Source organism: Vanellus vanellus (genome assembly GCF_965231255.1).
Source record: "Vanellus vanellus genome assembly, chromosome: 15".
NCBI classification, from domain to species: domain Eukaryota; kingdom Metazoa; phylum Chordata; class Aves; order Charadriiformes; family Charadriidae; genus Vanellus; species Vanellus vanellus.
The window spans coordinates 2,301,843-2,316,319 of NC_138920.1; the positions used below are offsets into that span (position 1 = coordinate 2,301,843).

Sequence of the window (14,477 nt, forward strand, 5' to 3'; positions counted from 1 at the left end):
GGGTGGCTTTGGATAAAAGGCGGCAATGGCGGAGCGTCCCTCCCCCGCCGGGCCCGGGGCCGCCCCGGCTGCAGGGGGCGGCGCGGAGCGCCCATCCCATCCCATCCCATCCCCGGCCAGGCCGCGGCCCCCTTCGCCCGGCCCGGGCCTCGCCCCAAAGGCGGGGGGGAAGCGGCTCCCCCCGCGGGGCGGGCAGTGCCCGGCCGCGCTCCTTACCTCCGCGGCGGGGCCCGCCGGCTGGGGCCCGGCCAGGGCGCTGCTCTGAGCCGCAGCGGGCCCGGCCTGCGCTGCGCAGAGCCCGCCGTAGGGCTGGGCCGCGGCGGCGGCGGCAGAGCCCGCACGGCCCGGCCCCGGCCCGGCCCGGCGCTGGCGGGGCTGGGAGTAGGGGCCGCACCGGGGCGGGAGGGGCGCTGGGCCGGGCGGTACGAGGGGGAAGTGGGGACTGAGGGGGGGGGATACGGAGGGGGGGGGGGGGGGGGCGGGCGGTAATTGGGCAGGGTGAAAATGCATGCACTTAATGAGCGCCGTCGCCATGGCAACCCGTGTGTGCCTCCACGCCGCAGTGGCGGTGTGTAATCCCGCCGCAGGATTTCGGGGAGCTGCCTGGCGGGGATGGGGATGGGGGGGGGTCGCCATGGCAACGCAGCGGAGCCGGTGTACCACCACCCCCGGGGCCGCCCCCCACCCCGCTCCTCCGGCCCGTTTTATCCCCACCGCGCTGGGGAGCCCCGGGTGGCACCGGGCACCCTGAGCTGGGGGGTGCCAGCGTCCCCCCTCCGCACCGGGGCTGCCGGGTGGCCGAAACACCGTTTTCCACTTTTTTTTTCCTCTCTTGGGTTAGGTGGGATGGGGACAGGGACGGGAGAGGGGGCTTGAAAGCCAGAAGCTGCTTTTTCTCTAAAGTCACCAGTGTTAACCTAACCCCGCTGGAGAGCGGTCGGACTGCAACACTGATGGCAATGTGTCCTCCTCTCCTCAGCAGCCCCAAAACGGCACCCCGGAGCCCAAACCACCTCCCTGAAATCCCAAACCAGCTCCCTGGGCCTCCTCCGAGCGGGAGAGGCATGGGCTGCCCCGGTGAAGATGGAGAAGCCTCTCCTCCTCATCATCACTCATACCGCAGGCTCGAAGAATAATGGGAGAGCGAGAACACAACATCCCCAGGATCGCTGGGAAGCGAAAGGACCACTTGAACTCTTTCTCTGGAGGAAACGCAGGACTTGCTCTTGCACAAAAGCCAGGGCAGCCTACCTGCCCACCCCTTGGTGTTTGATGGCCACACAAGAAGTGTGTCTTTTAGGCACTTATACATCATCTGTCCCACTGACCTGCAGAAGGTGGGAGTGGAAGGAACGTGGGAACAAGCGCTGTGTTTCTACTGTAAGCATCTGCCATTTTTTTATCACCTTGTGTTTTGTACTCCAACACTTTTAACAGTGAAAAAAAGTTGAAGTCAGAGACTCTGATGAAGCAATTAGATCCTGAAAATCGGGAAGTCACTAACAGGTATTTCCTTTGCTGCTACAGCTTCTTCCCCCTTTTCAAATAAACCTTCAGCGCCACAGTATGGAAAAAGGTCTTCCCATATAAATTCTTTTATGCTGCAGTGGAGCTTCAAATAAATTCAATTCAGGAGCAGAGTGAAACTGTCACTTGAAGGGCAACACAGCATTCCCCTTCTCTTACCGTTTCCCTGTTCCTGGCTACGCTTGCCATAGGCAAGCTTGGAGAAGAGAAGGCTGAGGGGCGCCCTCATGGCAGTCTGCACCTTCCTCAAGGGGGGCAGCGGAGGGGCAGTGCTCATCTCCTCTCTGGTGACCAGCGACGGGACAGGAGGCAATGGAATGAAGCTGCGTCAGGGGAAGCTCAGATTGGACATGAGGAAAAGGTTCTTCTCTGAGAGGGTGGTGGGTGCCTGGAACAGGCTCCCCAGAGAGCGGCCCCAAACCTGTCAGAGTTCAAGGAGCATCAGGACGATGCTCTTAGTCGTATGGTTTAGTTTCAGATAGTCCTGCGAGGAGCAGGGAGTTGGACTTGATTATCCTTATGGGTCCCTTCCAACGTGAGATATTCTGTGATTCTATGAACTTTTGCTTGTTTAAACTTAGCTCTTAGTAATGTTTTTATTTCATTTATTCTGACGTGGCTTATCAGACTTGGCTGGGCCATTAATACCACCAGACCCAACTAGTGCAGGCTGCGGCAGGGCTGTGCTTAACAAGAGGTGCTGTGGGACGTGTTGGGCCGGCATCCCTCCCCACACATTCTGCTGTTCACAGCACGGCAGCATCTGCGGGGGGCTGTGCTTGCTGCTCCCGTCCTCACCCACGCTCACGTCCTGTGCGCATTTGACCCAAAAGCCTGATGGAGACCTTAAAAACAGGAAGCAAGAGGAGTAAGTTTTGAGTATAAATGGGCATCCATAGGTTTTATTCCCACTGGGCAAATCACTGCAATTCTGCGCCACAGTTTCAGGCTTTTGATTATGGGGAACTACAAAACAATTCTGCTCTGGTTTGTCAAACGTACATAGGGGGCGCCTAAATTATGGCAAATGGTGGATTACACTTTTAGCTCACAGAGCAACGATTTTTAATTGTCAGCAAATAGACCCACACAAGGTAAATGGAGAGGTTCTTCCAAAATGTTTTCTCCTGTCTCCCCAGTTACTGTTGGCACTTCCTCCAGGCTGAGCGGTGTGCCCGTACCAGAGTGCTCAGCAGAACAGGGGATGCCACCCCAGGGCGGTTGTCGCACCCTGCCATCGCCCCCCAGTTAATTGTACAGCATCACTGTCGCGCCACTGGCATCGCGAGAGACTGTTGGCTGTATTATTTTCCTCTCCTGTTGGTGCTAAGCCAGGACGCCGACACTGAGCAGAACAAGGAACACAAACGCTGCGCAGGAGAGAGCTTTTTGCACTTTACCCCTTTCTAGGAGAAACCTTCCTCTTCGACCGGGTGCACCTGCACCTCGTGATTACAGCAAGCAGATGAGATGTGATCCATTTTACACCTACTGACTTAATGGCACTAACTTTTCTTGTTCACATTTCCAGGATAATCCTGTTCCGGGAGCTGCACACACTGGTAATAAATTTGCCCAGGTAATTCTGCCCACGACTCCATCCACAAGAGCGCACAGGCAGCGTCTTCCAGTCGCCTCCAACCCTGGCATCACCCACAGAGCTCTCCCTCCTCTATTTGCAGTATTTTGGACTGAAATCACTGTGCTCAGTTCTTCCCCAAAGGCAAAATGTTGGAGCAAGGCTTAAGCTTTTGCTTTGAAAATGAGTAAAATTGCTAAGTTTTAAAAATGAATATTTGACCTATTCTAAATTAGAGCACCCTGCAGAAGTCACTTTCGGTGAACCAGAGGGAGAGGATGTAGCCCCTGAGTTGGAGAATCACCCAGAATCACATCCAAAACGAGTATTAGTATGAATTGTTGCAAGGTACATCCCAAAGCATGCATTACCTGCAGACATCTTCCTACTGCCACTACTTTTTCAGTGGTAGAGGTCACACCAACTCCTGTGATCTGCTCTTTCTTATATAGGAGCGCACCTATGTTCATCCAGCCTACTTAGACACGTTATTGACAGATGTAGCTAAAAGGGTAGAAGTTTATGAGCCACTTCAGAGCAGTTTATTTCAATTTTTTATTGGATTACGAAACAACTGAAACTTCCCCTCTGACATCTACATACACATTTAGCAAAAATAACAACACATGAAGAAGCTGTGAGAGTTAAGAGCCCACGTTCTGCTATTTGATTCTTCCCACCTAACCATAAAACCCGACATGGGGGGAAAGGGCTGATCACGTTAACAGATCCCACGAACAGGTAGTTAAAATTCCTGAAACGTTAATAGCTGCCACTACACAAAGCAATGTTCCTGTACGTTTTGCTTCTCACCTTTTCAGGTAATGCATTCCTGTTCACATTAAACAGACATCACAAAGCGCACGCGAAACACAGCAAAGATCTGCTAATTATGTCGCAGGAACTTCACCTTCTGATCAACAACATTAGAACTATGCGTCTTTCAAATGATCACAGCATTTTGCATCATCTCTCAAGGACACACCAAACGTCAGCTCAGCTAAATTTCCAGGATTTCCAGGCTCCTGAGCCGAATTCCTGCTTTCCCAGCTTTTGTTCTTTGACTTACGTGATTACTCAGTGGATGCTCAGTGAATGTTACAACGCTGGCCTGAACGAGACGTGAGCAGGAACTGGAAACAGTTCGAGTTATTCCACATGTGAATAATAAATCCAACAATCCTGTTTTAAATGCCCCTCCCCATCGCTCACGCACAGACGGCTACAGTCTTGTTCGGGACAGAGTAATCTCCCAATTGTAAACGGACTCTAAAACTGCAGCATTGAGAGGTAGAAATGTAGCAGGAAAAAGGAGTGTCACCTATTGCAGCCATTACAGTTTCACTGTACGCACGGCAGTATTTTTAGGTGAGGTACTTATTTTGGTATACATCAAACACGAAAGTTGTGCTCTTGCTTACAGCAAGCCAACACATTGTACCCCTTTTCTCTTAGTCAGGTCATGGCAACGGCCGTTTCAAAGGGTACGTCTTGTGACAGCACATTTTAAATCCTCGTGTTCTTAGTCCACCTCCTGCTCTTTTTTAAGCAACGATTTCTGACGGCTTGGCATGAAACAGGCCTGTACGGCTGCCTGTTAAAGCACACTGGCAGCACAAGGACTCGCTGAAGCAGAACCACTTGCGGGGACTGGAATAGTAACATCAGCTGCTGAAAATCCCGCGTTGTGGCTAAGGTAAGCCTTTCCAGGCCTCGGCATCAACGAAGAGGTAACATCTCTCTTCAGCTGCCCCCTTCGCCGGCTTTGCGGACAACCAAATGGCCTTCATTGCCAGCTAGGTGGTCCCCGCAGTCCCCAAACCCTAAAGCACGACCCATGTCAGGCTTCAGGACTGGAGTCAGTCACCCAGGTCAGGAATAATCACATTTTGCAGCTTGCTTCCTCACCAGACCAGGTGCATTAGGGATTTGTCCTCCATCAAAGCACCGAGCTAGAAGCCAAAGTATGGAAGAAAACACCTTTTTGAGGTGGGAAAGAGAATTCTCTTTTATGACCTCCTGACACGGGCAGTCACAGAGACTGAGTTCAAAACACTTAAGTGATGGGTCACTCAAGAAACTCTGAGCCAAAATGAACTTTGTTTCATTCCAGATTTCCCCATTTGTGTGTGATAGCCAGCGTCACTGCTGTCCAAGGGAAATGGCGCACGGAAGAGTTCGATTCGCTTCCAAGGCTACAGGTGGCTTCGCGAAGAGCACTTTGACTCACCACCTACGCGAGGGACAAACACTTTCCGACTGTCTGCCAGGGTTTAAGTGAGACACACATCTAACTTCAGAGCAGGTATTTTACACCACGCAAATCATGGATTTAAGGACGGAACTTGCATTTATGTCGAACAACAAAATACAGGGAGTGACGGAGTGATGCTTTTTTTTAAATATAGGAAAAAGCTCTGAACAGACTCCAAACGCAGCCTAAGATTCTAAGTTTCACTATTTTTTTAATGGTTGTGTTGATTTCTTCTTCGCTATAGGACACTGACATTTTAAATTAATCCTGCACTCCACAGTTGACGAGAAGGCATGTTTCACTTTTGTCTTTTTAAGAACAAATTTATATTGTTTATACCAAATACAGGAAAAAAAAAAAAAAAAAAAAAGAGTCCAGAGGCCTAATACTAAAGCACATCCTTGAAAAGATGGCTCCACCCTTAGGTCAAAAACTGAGATACGAACAACGCCAGATGGTTTTGCCATCGACTATTGCTACTGCTGCAGGCCAATGCAGAGCACATGCAACAGCCGCAAAGCGCAGCACGCATGCAAGTCCTCTGCCATCTTTTACTATTCTGTGAAGTTTAAGACACATATCCAAACCACGCTTTTCTAACACCTACAACAGATCTCGGAAATAATCCCACTTGTGATCACAGATACGCACCAGACCGAGAGTCTTCCACTCCTACAAAAAAAGCGCTGACAGAGGCAGAGGGATTACAACGTTTGGCTTTTGTTGGTGGGTTCTTTAAAGTTATCGCAAGCCTTGCACTTCACTGCACTGGCTCAGTATCTGGCACTACTGCAATCCTACTAGCTTTCCAGAGGAAACAAATCCAGAAGGATGCAAGCCGTGCCAAGGAATTCCTGCTTCATTTGCACAGTAAAGGGGCGTTTCCCTTTTGCAGAGCAGCCAAGGGAGACATCGCATGTGGCAGCAGCAACACAAAAAGAAATCTTCCATATTTAAAGGAGTTACAGGCAAGCTGGTTAAATCCAATCTAGGCCCTCCCTGTAAGTTAATTCAGGGATAAAGATGACTTCAAACATAACCATTGTCATAACAACCTCATGTCAGAAAGTGAAGAATATAGTAGGTGAAAACCATCACTATGCGTCATTAACCAAGACTGGCGTGCTAATGGCTACTGTAAGGCCAAGACATTCTCACACTGGTACTGGAAATCGGTTATAGAAACCAGCCGTTACAAGTATCTACAAGCGTGTGCAAAATAGTCATTGTTAACACGTTGTTTTATTACCCCAAAGACACACAGAGTTACTGAAAATATGCATATATACCTTTTAATCGACTGAGCTGCGAGCTCAATTCTTGTTTTGAGAAGTGTGACATATCTCACTGAAGCCCCCTGGAGGCTCATCAAAGAGGAGCAGTTCTCCACAAACTGACCTACTCCATGATCAGCACCAAGAAAATCGAGGGGACATTAATGCTTTTGTCTCAAGTTTGAGAGAAGCGATTATTTCCAGAAGCGGAGCTTAGGGCTGTAAAACTGCATTAAACTATTGTTGCAGAGTCTGACTTGTGGGGGAAGTGCCCAATACTCCCCCCTGCCATTTGCAATCCAACGCAGAGAAGGTATCGCCTGCAGTGATCAGACCTACAGTATATAATGGTTCTAGTCGTTATACTAAAATACACCTTAACTAAAACAGCTTCATTTAAAAAAAAAATAAAAAAATGACTTAATACAAACTAACTAAACATGGGCCTCACCTCATTCCAGATGAGGAGAGTAAAATTTTAGTACTAAGCACACTCTGGAGAAGGGTGGATTTAGTCATACCGGAAATATCTGTAAGACTCCAGTTATACAATCATGGGGAAGCCTGGCTTGGTGGCTCAAATACAGCTGCTTTTCCACACTCAGCAGAGAAACAGCATGGAAAATTGTACAAACCAAAAGCAACAGTAACCTGATCTTACGGCTACCCAAGCCATGTAATCACTTCCACTCAGGTTCCGTTAGGAATGTGAGCTTATCAGGCAAAACCAGCTTCACATCTCCTGGGATCCCTTCTTGTATGAGCACGGCTACTTGCATGCAACAGGCAAACGCTCAAGCTACATATGATCAGGAAACAGCAAGAAACCAAATGTTAATTTTCAAGAGAAAAGTTTAGATCATAAAAGAATTCCAGGAAAGAAGCGTTGACACGAAGTCGCATTTGAAGATGCACTTGATGCCCTCCTTGTGCCTGACCCAATGCACCTGAACACACGTTAAGTTCTAAGAGGTGCTGCTTCCACCTCCAGTCATGCCTGAAGAGAGGACAATGGACTGGGACAAGTGGTGCTTGGTTGGCTAGCTGGTCTCAAGTGCATTTCAAGAGCTCCCAAGTCCCTTACTAAAACAAAGAGGTTATTCCAGCAAAAGACAAGATAAGTATGTAGGATAAATTGCGATTTCCCCAGCGTGAAAGGCAGAAACCCAATCCCCATTACACCGCAATAAACACAAGAGTCTGAGTCACCAATTTAATTTTATACAAGTCAAACTACACATTGTATAAAGAGTACAAGGCAGTTCTAATGTTTGCTATTGCATGTTACAAAAAATCAATTTAGCTATAAAGGGGAATTTTTGGGATGAGTCCTATTCCACAATTTAAGTGAATTGGCAACTGTGGTTTAGCAAAGCCTTTGTTAAGACTAGAACTCTAGCTCAAAGAGATTACATTTCCAATAAAGGTCAGACTTACACACGATAGGATTATAGTTCTCCTAGTCTGAAGCAAAATGTTAACATAAATGAGTCAAAAGGGAGGGAAGACAAGTTTTATTTACCTAGTTTTCATATCCAATAGGTATTTAGAGGCTGACAAACCATACAACATACTAGTGACTTGGACCACATCCAAGAGACACATTAGTGTCTGACAACAGAGTGACACTTGATATTCAAGCAAAAAAAAAAAAAAAAAGTCAGAAAGCTTTCATTCTTTCAAGTTTGAAACGTAGGATTTTTCAGCAATACTGTATAATACAGGTTCCAGAGTACCTTTATTACCTTTAATACAGTCACAGTATGGGGGGGAATGTTCTTTTGGCAAGTTAAGATACAACACAAATGCTCCAACTTGAGTTTATTGCTGGTCTAAAAATCTTCCTAGTATTGTTACCGGTTTATATAGTTTGCAGCCTGCTTCCACAAATTAAGAGAAACCAGAGAATTATCTGACCTGCCCAGCAAGGCAATCCTGCCTTTGGTAGCAAGCTGTAACCTATGAAGCTAATGATACCCATAGTTCTAAAACCATGAAAAAAAAAAAAAAAAAAAAGGAAAAAAAAAAGTTATACTTTCAAAAAAGCCCAGATTTAAGCCTGTTTATATTCAGTTTATTTTTAATATAAAAACCACTTTGTACTTAAGAGTAGTTAAGTTACTCCTGCGGAAATGCTATAAAATCAAACTTTTAGCTGAATTTCTACAAAAAGGGGACTTTTCCTGCTTTGTACCACCATCCCAATCTCGTATTTTCAAATTTGGGATACAAATTAAACCCTCATGCCTTAGTTCTTAGGCCATTCACTCCTGCAAGAGAAAAAACCAACTTCTGAAGTACTAACATAACACTAATGGCCTGACAAGTAGGAAAATGTTCCGTAATAGTGTGCAATGTAAGAGGAGAGTTCTAGTCTTAATCTCTTGAACTAGATCTTGATCGTGAGCGAGATTTTGAACGAGATCTGGAGCGGGACCTCGATGCAGCTCTTTTGGGTGGCGACTCTGAACGAGCCTTGGCAGATGGCTGCTGCTGTGGAGAATTGGAACGAGACCTGCTCCGTGACCTGGACTTAGACTTAGCATCTCCTTTACCATTTTCTTTGGGAGATCGAGACCTGGACCTGGATCTGGACCGAGACTTCTCCGACTTCTCCTTGGATCTGCTGTGCGAGCGTGAACCCCTGTCAGACTTGGGTTTCGATTTGCTCTTTGATCTAGACTTCCGGCTTTTAGATCTGGAACGTGAGCGGTCTTTGCTTCGTGACCTGGATTTAGATCTTTCAAAAAGAGACAGAGTTTTATTCCACATGAGCTGAAGTGTACTTACAGCACCTGTAAATATCTATCAATTAGTAAGTAGCAACTCCTGGACTAACAGAAAACAATGTATCACTTACCGCGAGCGGCTTTTGGAGACACTACGGGACCTGCTGCGGCTGCTCCTACTTCTACGACTTCTGCTTCTAGACCGTCTTCTAGACCGTGACCTAGAAACATATGAAGTGTAGTTTGTCCCTTATTCTTTGCCTGGTGTGCCCTGCTATGCTGTCTAACAGAGAAAAGCTGCTAAAGAAGTTCTCAAAAACAAGTATGGCCACATCAAGATGTACCATTAACCCACCTAGATTTGATGTACTGTCAATGAATTACATCGGATGTCTCACATGTGAAAAACTCTCAAACCTGGTTTTACTGTATGACATAAAAGAATGTCCTCCACATTCTCAAGCACCCTCCTATTCCTAAAATACCAACTGAAGGTAAGCATTGCAGGCAGGGCTACCTACACCCATTCTTAGTCTAAGTAGTCTTGACGCAGAGACCGGCACGTCCTGAGAGTTACCTTGACCGGCTGCCAGAGTAAGATCGCCTGTGGCTCGACCGTGGCTTGTCTTCAACCAGCCTGATCTTCCTGCCGTTTATCTCTGTGCCATCCAGTTTGTCCAGGGCACGCTTCATGTCCGAGTAAGATCGGAACTCAATCACTCCTTCATTCGTACGCTCTTTGTGAGCATCTGCATAGGTTACCTCACCAGCTTGCCTCATGAAATCCTTGAGGGAGTAGATGAAGAATAACATAACCATTCCACAGGCTTACGCTCTGCAAGAACATTCGCTTAAGACAAGTCTGAGCAAACGCAAGTAGCATTAATTGCGTGTAAACATTCATGCACAAATACTTCTCAATTACTTCTACCTAAATCAAAATGAACATTGATATTAACGGAAGTCGTTGCTTCCCGCTAGTCACAACAGGCTCTGTGGTAGAACATTAATACATACTTTCAAATCCTGCCAACTACAGCGACTGGAAAGGTTTTCAACAATCAGTCTGTACTCTGTACGAACAGGCGGTCCGTATTTATCTCTTCCAGATTGTCTCCGACTGCTATAGCCGCCACCACCCCCACCTTTATTGTACAAAGAAATAAAGTTAGACGGTCTCCTAGCATGAAGAAAACTAAATGTTCTGAAAAAGTTAGTTAAACAGTTATATTTACTGGAGTAGGACTTTATTTCTCTAAGCCTCCAATAAACTTTGCAATTTTGCCATAATCTATATTAATGGCAAATCAAACAGACTAAAATCCTACAAGTCTGTGCTCCTAAGATCTGTTAGAGAGTGACTGCTCCTTATTAGATTCACCTTGCTAAGTTTTATTTTACAGAACATTGTAAAATATAAAACTTAACTGATTACATGCATTTCTACATTTTACAAAAACGTTTACTAGTTACACTAAGTACTTACATCACAGTATGAGGTTTTTGGTGGTGGTTTGGCCACAAAACACGCAAGGTAACAGTCACCTAGTTCAGTTTAACCAGTTTTGTCTAACCCTTGGAATCCTCACCATCACCCTGCGTCTAATGGCAAAAGGCTGCTGTCGTCATGGCTTCCGGTAAGGTCAGCCAAAGGGTCATAGGGCAAGGGTCACACAATGTATGGAAAAGCCATGGCCAATCAGGAAAGGCAGTCATCTTAGCCTCAGTGGACACAGCCTCAGCCCCACTGGTCACTTTTAAATTGAAACATCAAGGACTTGTTAAAAAGTTTGAATTGAACATGCAACAATTTTAAACAACATACATTTGATTCTTTTCAAAAAGACAGATACCCACCCCCCCAAACACCAAGCTTCTAGAGAATACTAAAAGATGAACCTTAGTACTTTTTATTACAGTACCAGGCCACTTAAGTTCTATACAGCTCAGCTCAAGAAGCTATACGAGTGAGCTGAACATAGAAATATTTATCCCCCACTCAGTACAACAGATTCCTGCTTGAAAACCTCCCCCCACCCCTTCTATATATTCAACTGAAACATTCACATGAAAGTTCACAGCTGAGTGCTTCTACCCCAATTATGCAACGGTATTTATTTATTCATTAACATCAGTGATGCAACATCACTGTTTCATCGAAATGCTCCCAAGAACACCGGAGCCCTTAAATTAGCAGAGCATACCGCTTCTAATTAACAAGAAACCCCTTCTAGAAGGCCACAATTTTGCGGCCAGAATTGCTTCGCGTATTTGCCCCTCCTAAGTTTCTCAGGGGATATCCGAGCGCAACGCCGGTACCAGGAAAAAGGCCTGCAGCACCAAGGCAGCAGACAGCCCGCTCCCAGCGATGCACCAGGCATCCCCCGCTCCCAGGGACAGCGACACCCCCGCATTCCCCCCCAACCCGCCCCCCAGAGCCCCAGGGGACTCGGTCCCGTCCCCCTCCATCACGACTTGCCGCCTCCCCTCGCCTCCTGCCCCTCGCCCGCAGCAGCCCGGTAACCCCGCAGGAAGACGGGCCCGTACTCACTGCGACTACTGTAGCTGTACCCGTCCCTGTCGCGGCGGGGGCCGCGGGCGTGCTCCACGATCACCCGCTCCCCGCACAGATCCTTGCCGTTCAGCTCGTAAACGGCATCGTCGGCGTCTCGGGAGTCCTCGAACTCCACGAAGCCGTAACTGGAAGCGGGAAGGGGCGGAGGGGAAAGAAGAAAGGCCGCCGTTCAGCCGCGCCGGGACAATGGGCGCCGTCCCCGCCGCAGCGCCCCCGCTCCCCCCCGCGCCGCCGCCATCTTGAGCCGGGCGCCACGCGGCAGCGGCCGACAACATGGGGGAGGGAAGGGAGGGGGGCGGCGGGCGCGGCCCGCCCGGGCCCGGCAACGGCGGGGGAAGTTGGGGGCAGGCGGAGGGGCGCGGGGCGTCCGGCGGGGGGTGCCGGCCCTCAGGCCGCGGGGCGGCGCTCACCCGTTTTTGAGGTCGACCTCGAGCAGGCGGCCATAGCCGCTGAAGAAGCGCTGGATGTCCTTCTCCCGGACGTGGTAGCTCAGGCGGCCGATGTAGACGCGCGGCATGTCCGCGACGGAGGGAGGGGAAGGGGGAGGGAGAGGAGAAGAAAGAGAAAGGGGGAGAGAGAAAGAAAGAGAAAAAGAAAAAGAGAGAGAGAGAGGCGGCCAGAGGGGAGCGGCGCTGCCAGGCCCGCACGCTGCCACAGCCGCGGCCTGCTCCGCAGCACAATGGCGCCCGCCGCCCGCCGCCGCTTTTATAGCGGGGGGCGGGGCCGGCGGCGGACGTTACGGCGCAAGGCCGGCAGGGGAAGCGGGACGCTGTGGTAACGTCATCACGCTCCGGCCAGCGGGCGGGGAAGAGGCGGGCAGGGTAGCTAGGCGCATGCGCGGGGGCGCGTGCGCGCGTACGCGTTGGGCGCTGGCGGGCCGCGCATGCGCAATGGCGGGGGCTGTGGGCCTGCGGGTGCTGTGGGCCTGCGGGGCTGTCCCGGGGACCGCCTCATCGCCAGCTCCCCCGTGGTTACAGGCCCGGGGTGGCCCCTTGGCCGCAGCCCGCCGGGTGGCGGTTAGGCTTTGTCAGTCGGCTCCGACCGGGCCCGCTTCACTTAGGTCTGCGGGAGCGGGCTCTGACAGGGAAGGCGGCAGCCTGGCAGCGTGTCTGCAGGCCGTGTGCCATCACCCACGGTCAGTCAGGGGACAGCCTTGGGGTCCGAGCGCTCCTCACAGGCCGGGGAGCTCAGGGAGCTCTCTCTGTGGCACTGCTTTCAAGGCAGGGTTATGTGGGAGCAATCCCTAAAACCAACCCAAAGTTACCAATTTTGGTGACCTGGTTTCCCTTTCATGTGTTCTGAATTAGAAAAATCCTCCTAGTATGTTAGTAAAACTGCTGTTTCAGTCTACTGGGCCTTGTAACACTACTTCCTAGTGTATGCTATGATTTTTATATTTGAGATATATTATAGACACAAATGTATATATTATATACTAATACTTAGAATGTGTTTATATTGTGTACTATAAAATTAAAATATTTAAGATGAAAAGGCCACATTTATTCTTACTCCTGGCTTTTTCCCAGCTGCACGAAAAGCAGCTCACGTTCACCTAGTGCTTCTGTACTGGGATCATCAATATCAGTAACACAACCCACCAAAGACACCACAGTTGCCTTCAATTTTGCCCTGAATTAATCTGTAACAAACCAACTGCTGAGTTTGGATTAAAGAAGCGGGGGAGATCTCTGGAGTTCTGGAGTCTTTTTTTTTTTTTTTTTCACATTTAATAAAAGCTCGATTTGTGTAGTACAACAGTGAGTGACCTCTTTCTCTTCCATTGAGTGTTGTATACACAGAACTAAAGGATGACTTCTCCTACCAAAACCTTACAGTATAAAAAAAAATCCACTTGTTTAGGTCAGCAGGTCCAGAGGAGGCCTTGGAGATGCTGCGAGGGCTGGAGCCCCTCTGCTGTGAGGACAGGCTGAGAGAGTTGGGGGGGTTCAGCCTGGAGAAGAGAAGGCTCCGGGGAGACCTTATTGTGGCCTTCCATTACCTAAAAGGGGCCTACAGGAGAGCTGTGGAGGGACTTTTGATAAGGGCATGTAGTGATAGGATGAGGGGGAATGGCAAAATTTAGATCAGATATCAGGAAGAAAGGTTTCACTGTGAGGGCGGTGAGCCCCTGGCTCAGGTTGCCCAGAGAAACTGTGGCTGCCCCATCCCTGGAGGTGTTCAAGGCCAGGTTGGCCGGGGCTTGGAGCAACCTGGGCTGGGGGGAGGTGTCCCTGCCTATGGCAGGGGGTTGGAACTAAATAATCTTCAAGGTCCCTTCCAACCTAAACCATTCTATGATTCCATGATTCTTTGAGATAACTGCAGGTTATAATGTCTGATCATAAACATCCTCTCCCCGCTACAGCTATATTCTGTTATTTTCCACTCCTGTTCTCATAAGAAGATAATGATTCACTGGCCCAAGTTTTAAAAACCCTGGGTATGAGCATTCATCTGAAATTGTCTGTGCTGGCATGTATGGAGTAGGAGAGCTGCAGGCTAAGACTTGCTGGAAACAACCCAATTAGATAGTTCT

The 14,477-nt window shown here is 48.8% G+C and overlaps 1 protein-coding gene across 1 annotated transcript; it reads right to left on the minus strand.

The window, feature by feature from the left end:
- Positions 1 to 7,833: 7,833 nt before the first annotated feature.
- SRSF6 (serine and arginine rich splicing factor 6) lies at positions 7,834 to 12,622 on the minus strand. Its single transcript, XM_082491149.1, has 6 exons — positions 12,349 to 12,622; positions 11,915 to 12,063; positions 10,381 to 10,508; positions 9,941 to 10,149; positions 9,495 to 9,584; positions 7,834 to 9,374 (listed from the first exon to the last, which is right to left on the minus strand). Exons 1-6 carry the CDS (start codon positions 12,453 to 12,455, stop codon positions 9,011 to 9,013), a joined length of 1,047 nt encoding a protein of 348 aa, XP_082347275.1. The 5' UTR covers positions 12,456 to 12,622; the 3' UTR covers positions 7,834 to 9,010.
- Between the last annotated feature and the right edge of the window lie 1,855 nt (positions 12,623 to 14,477).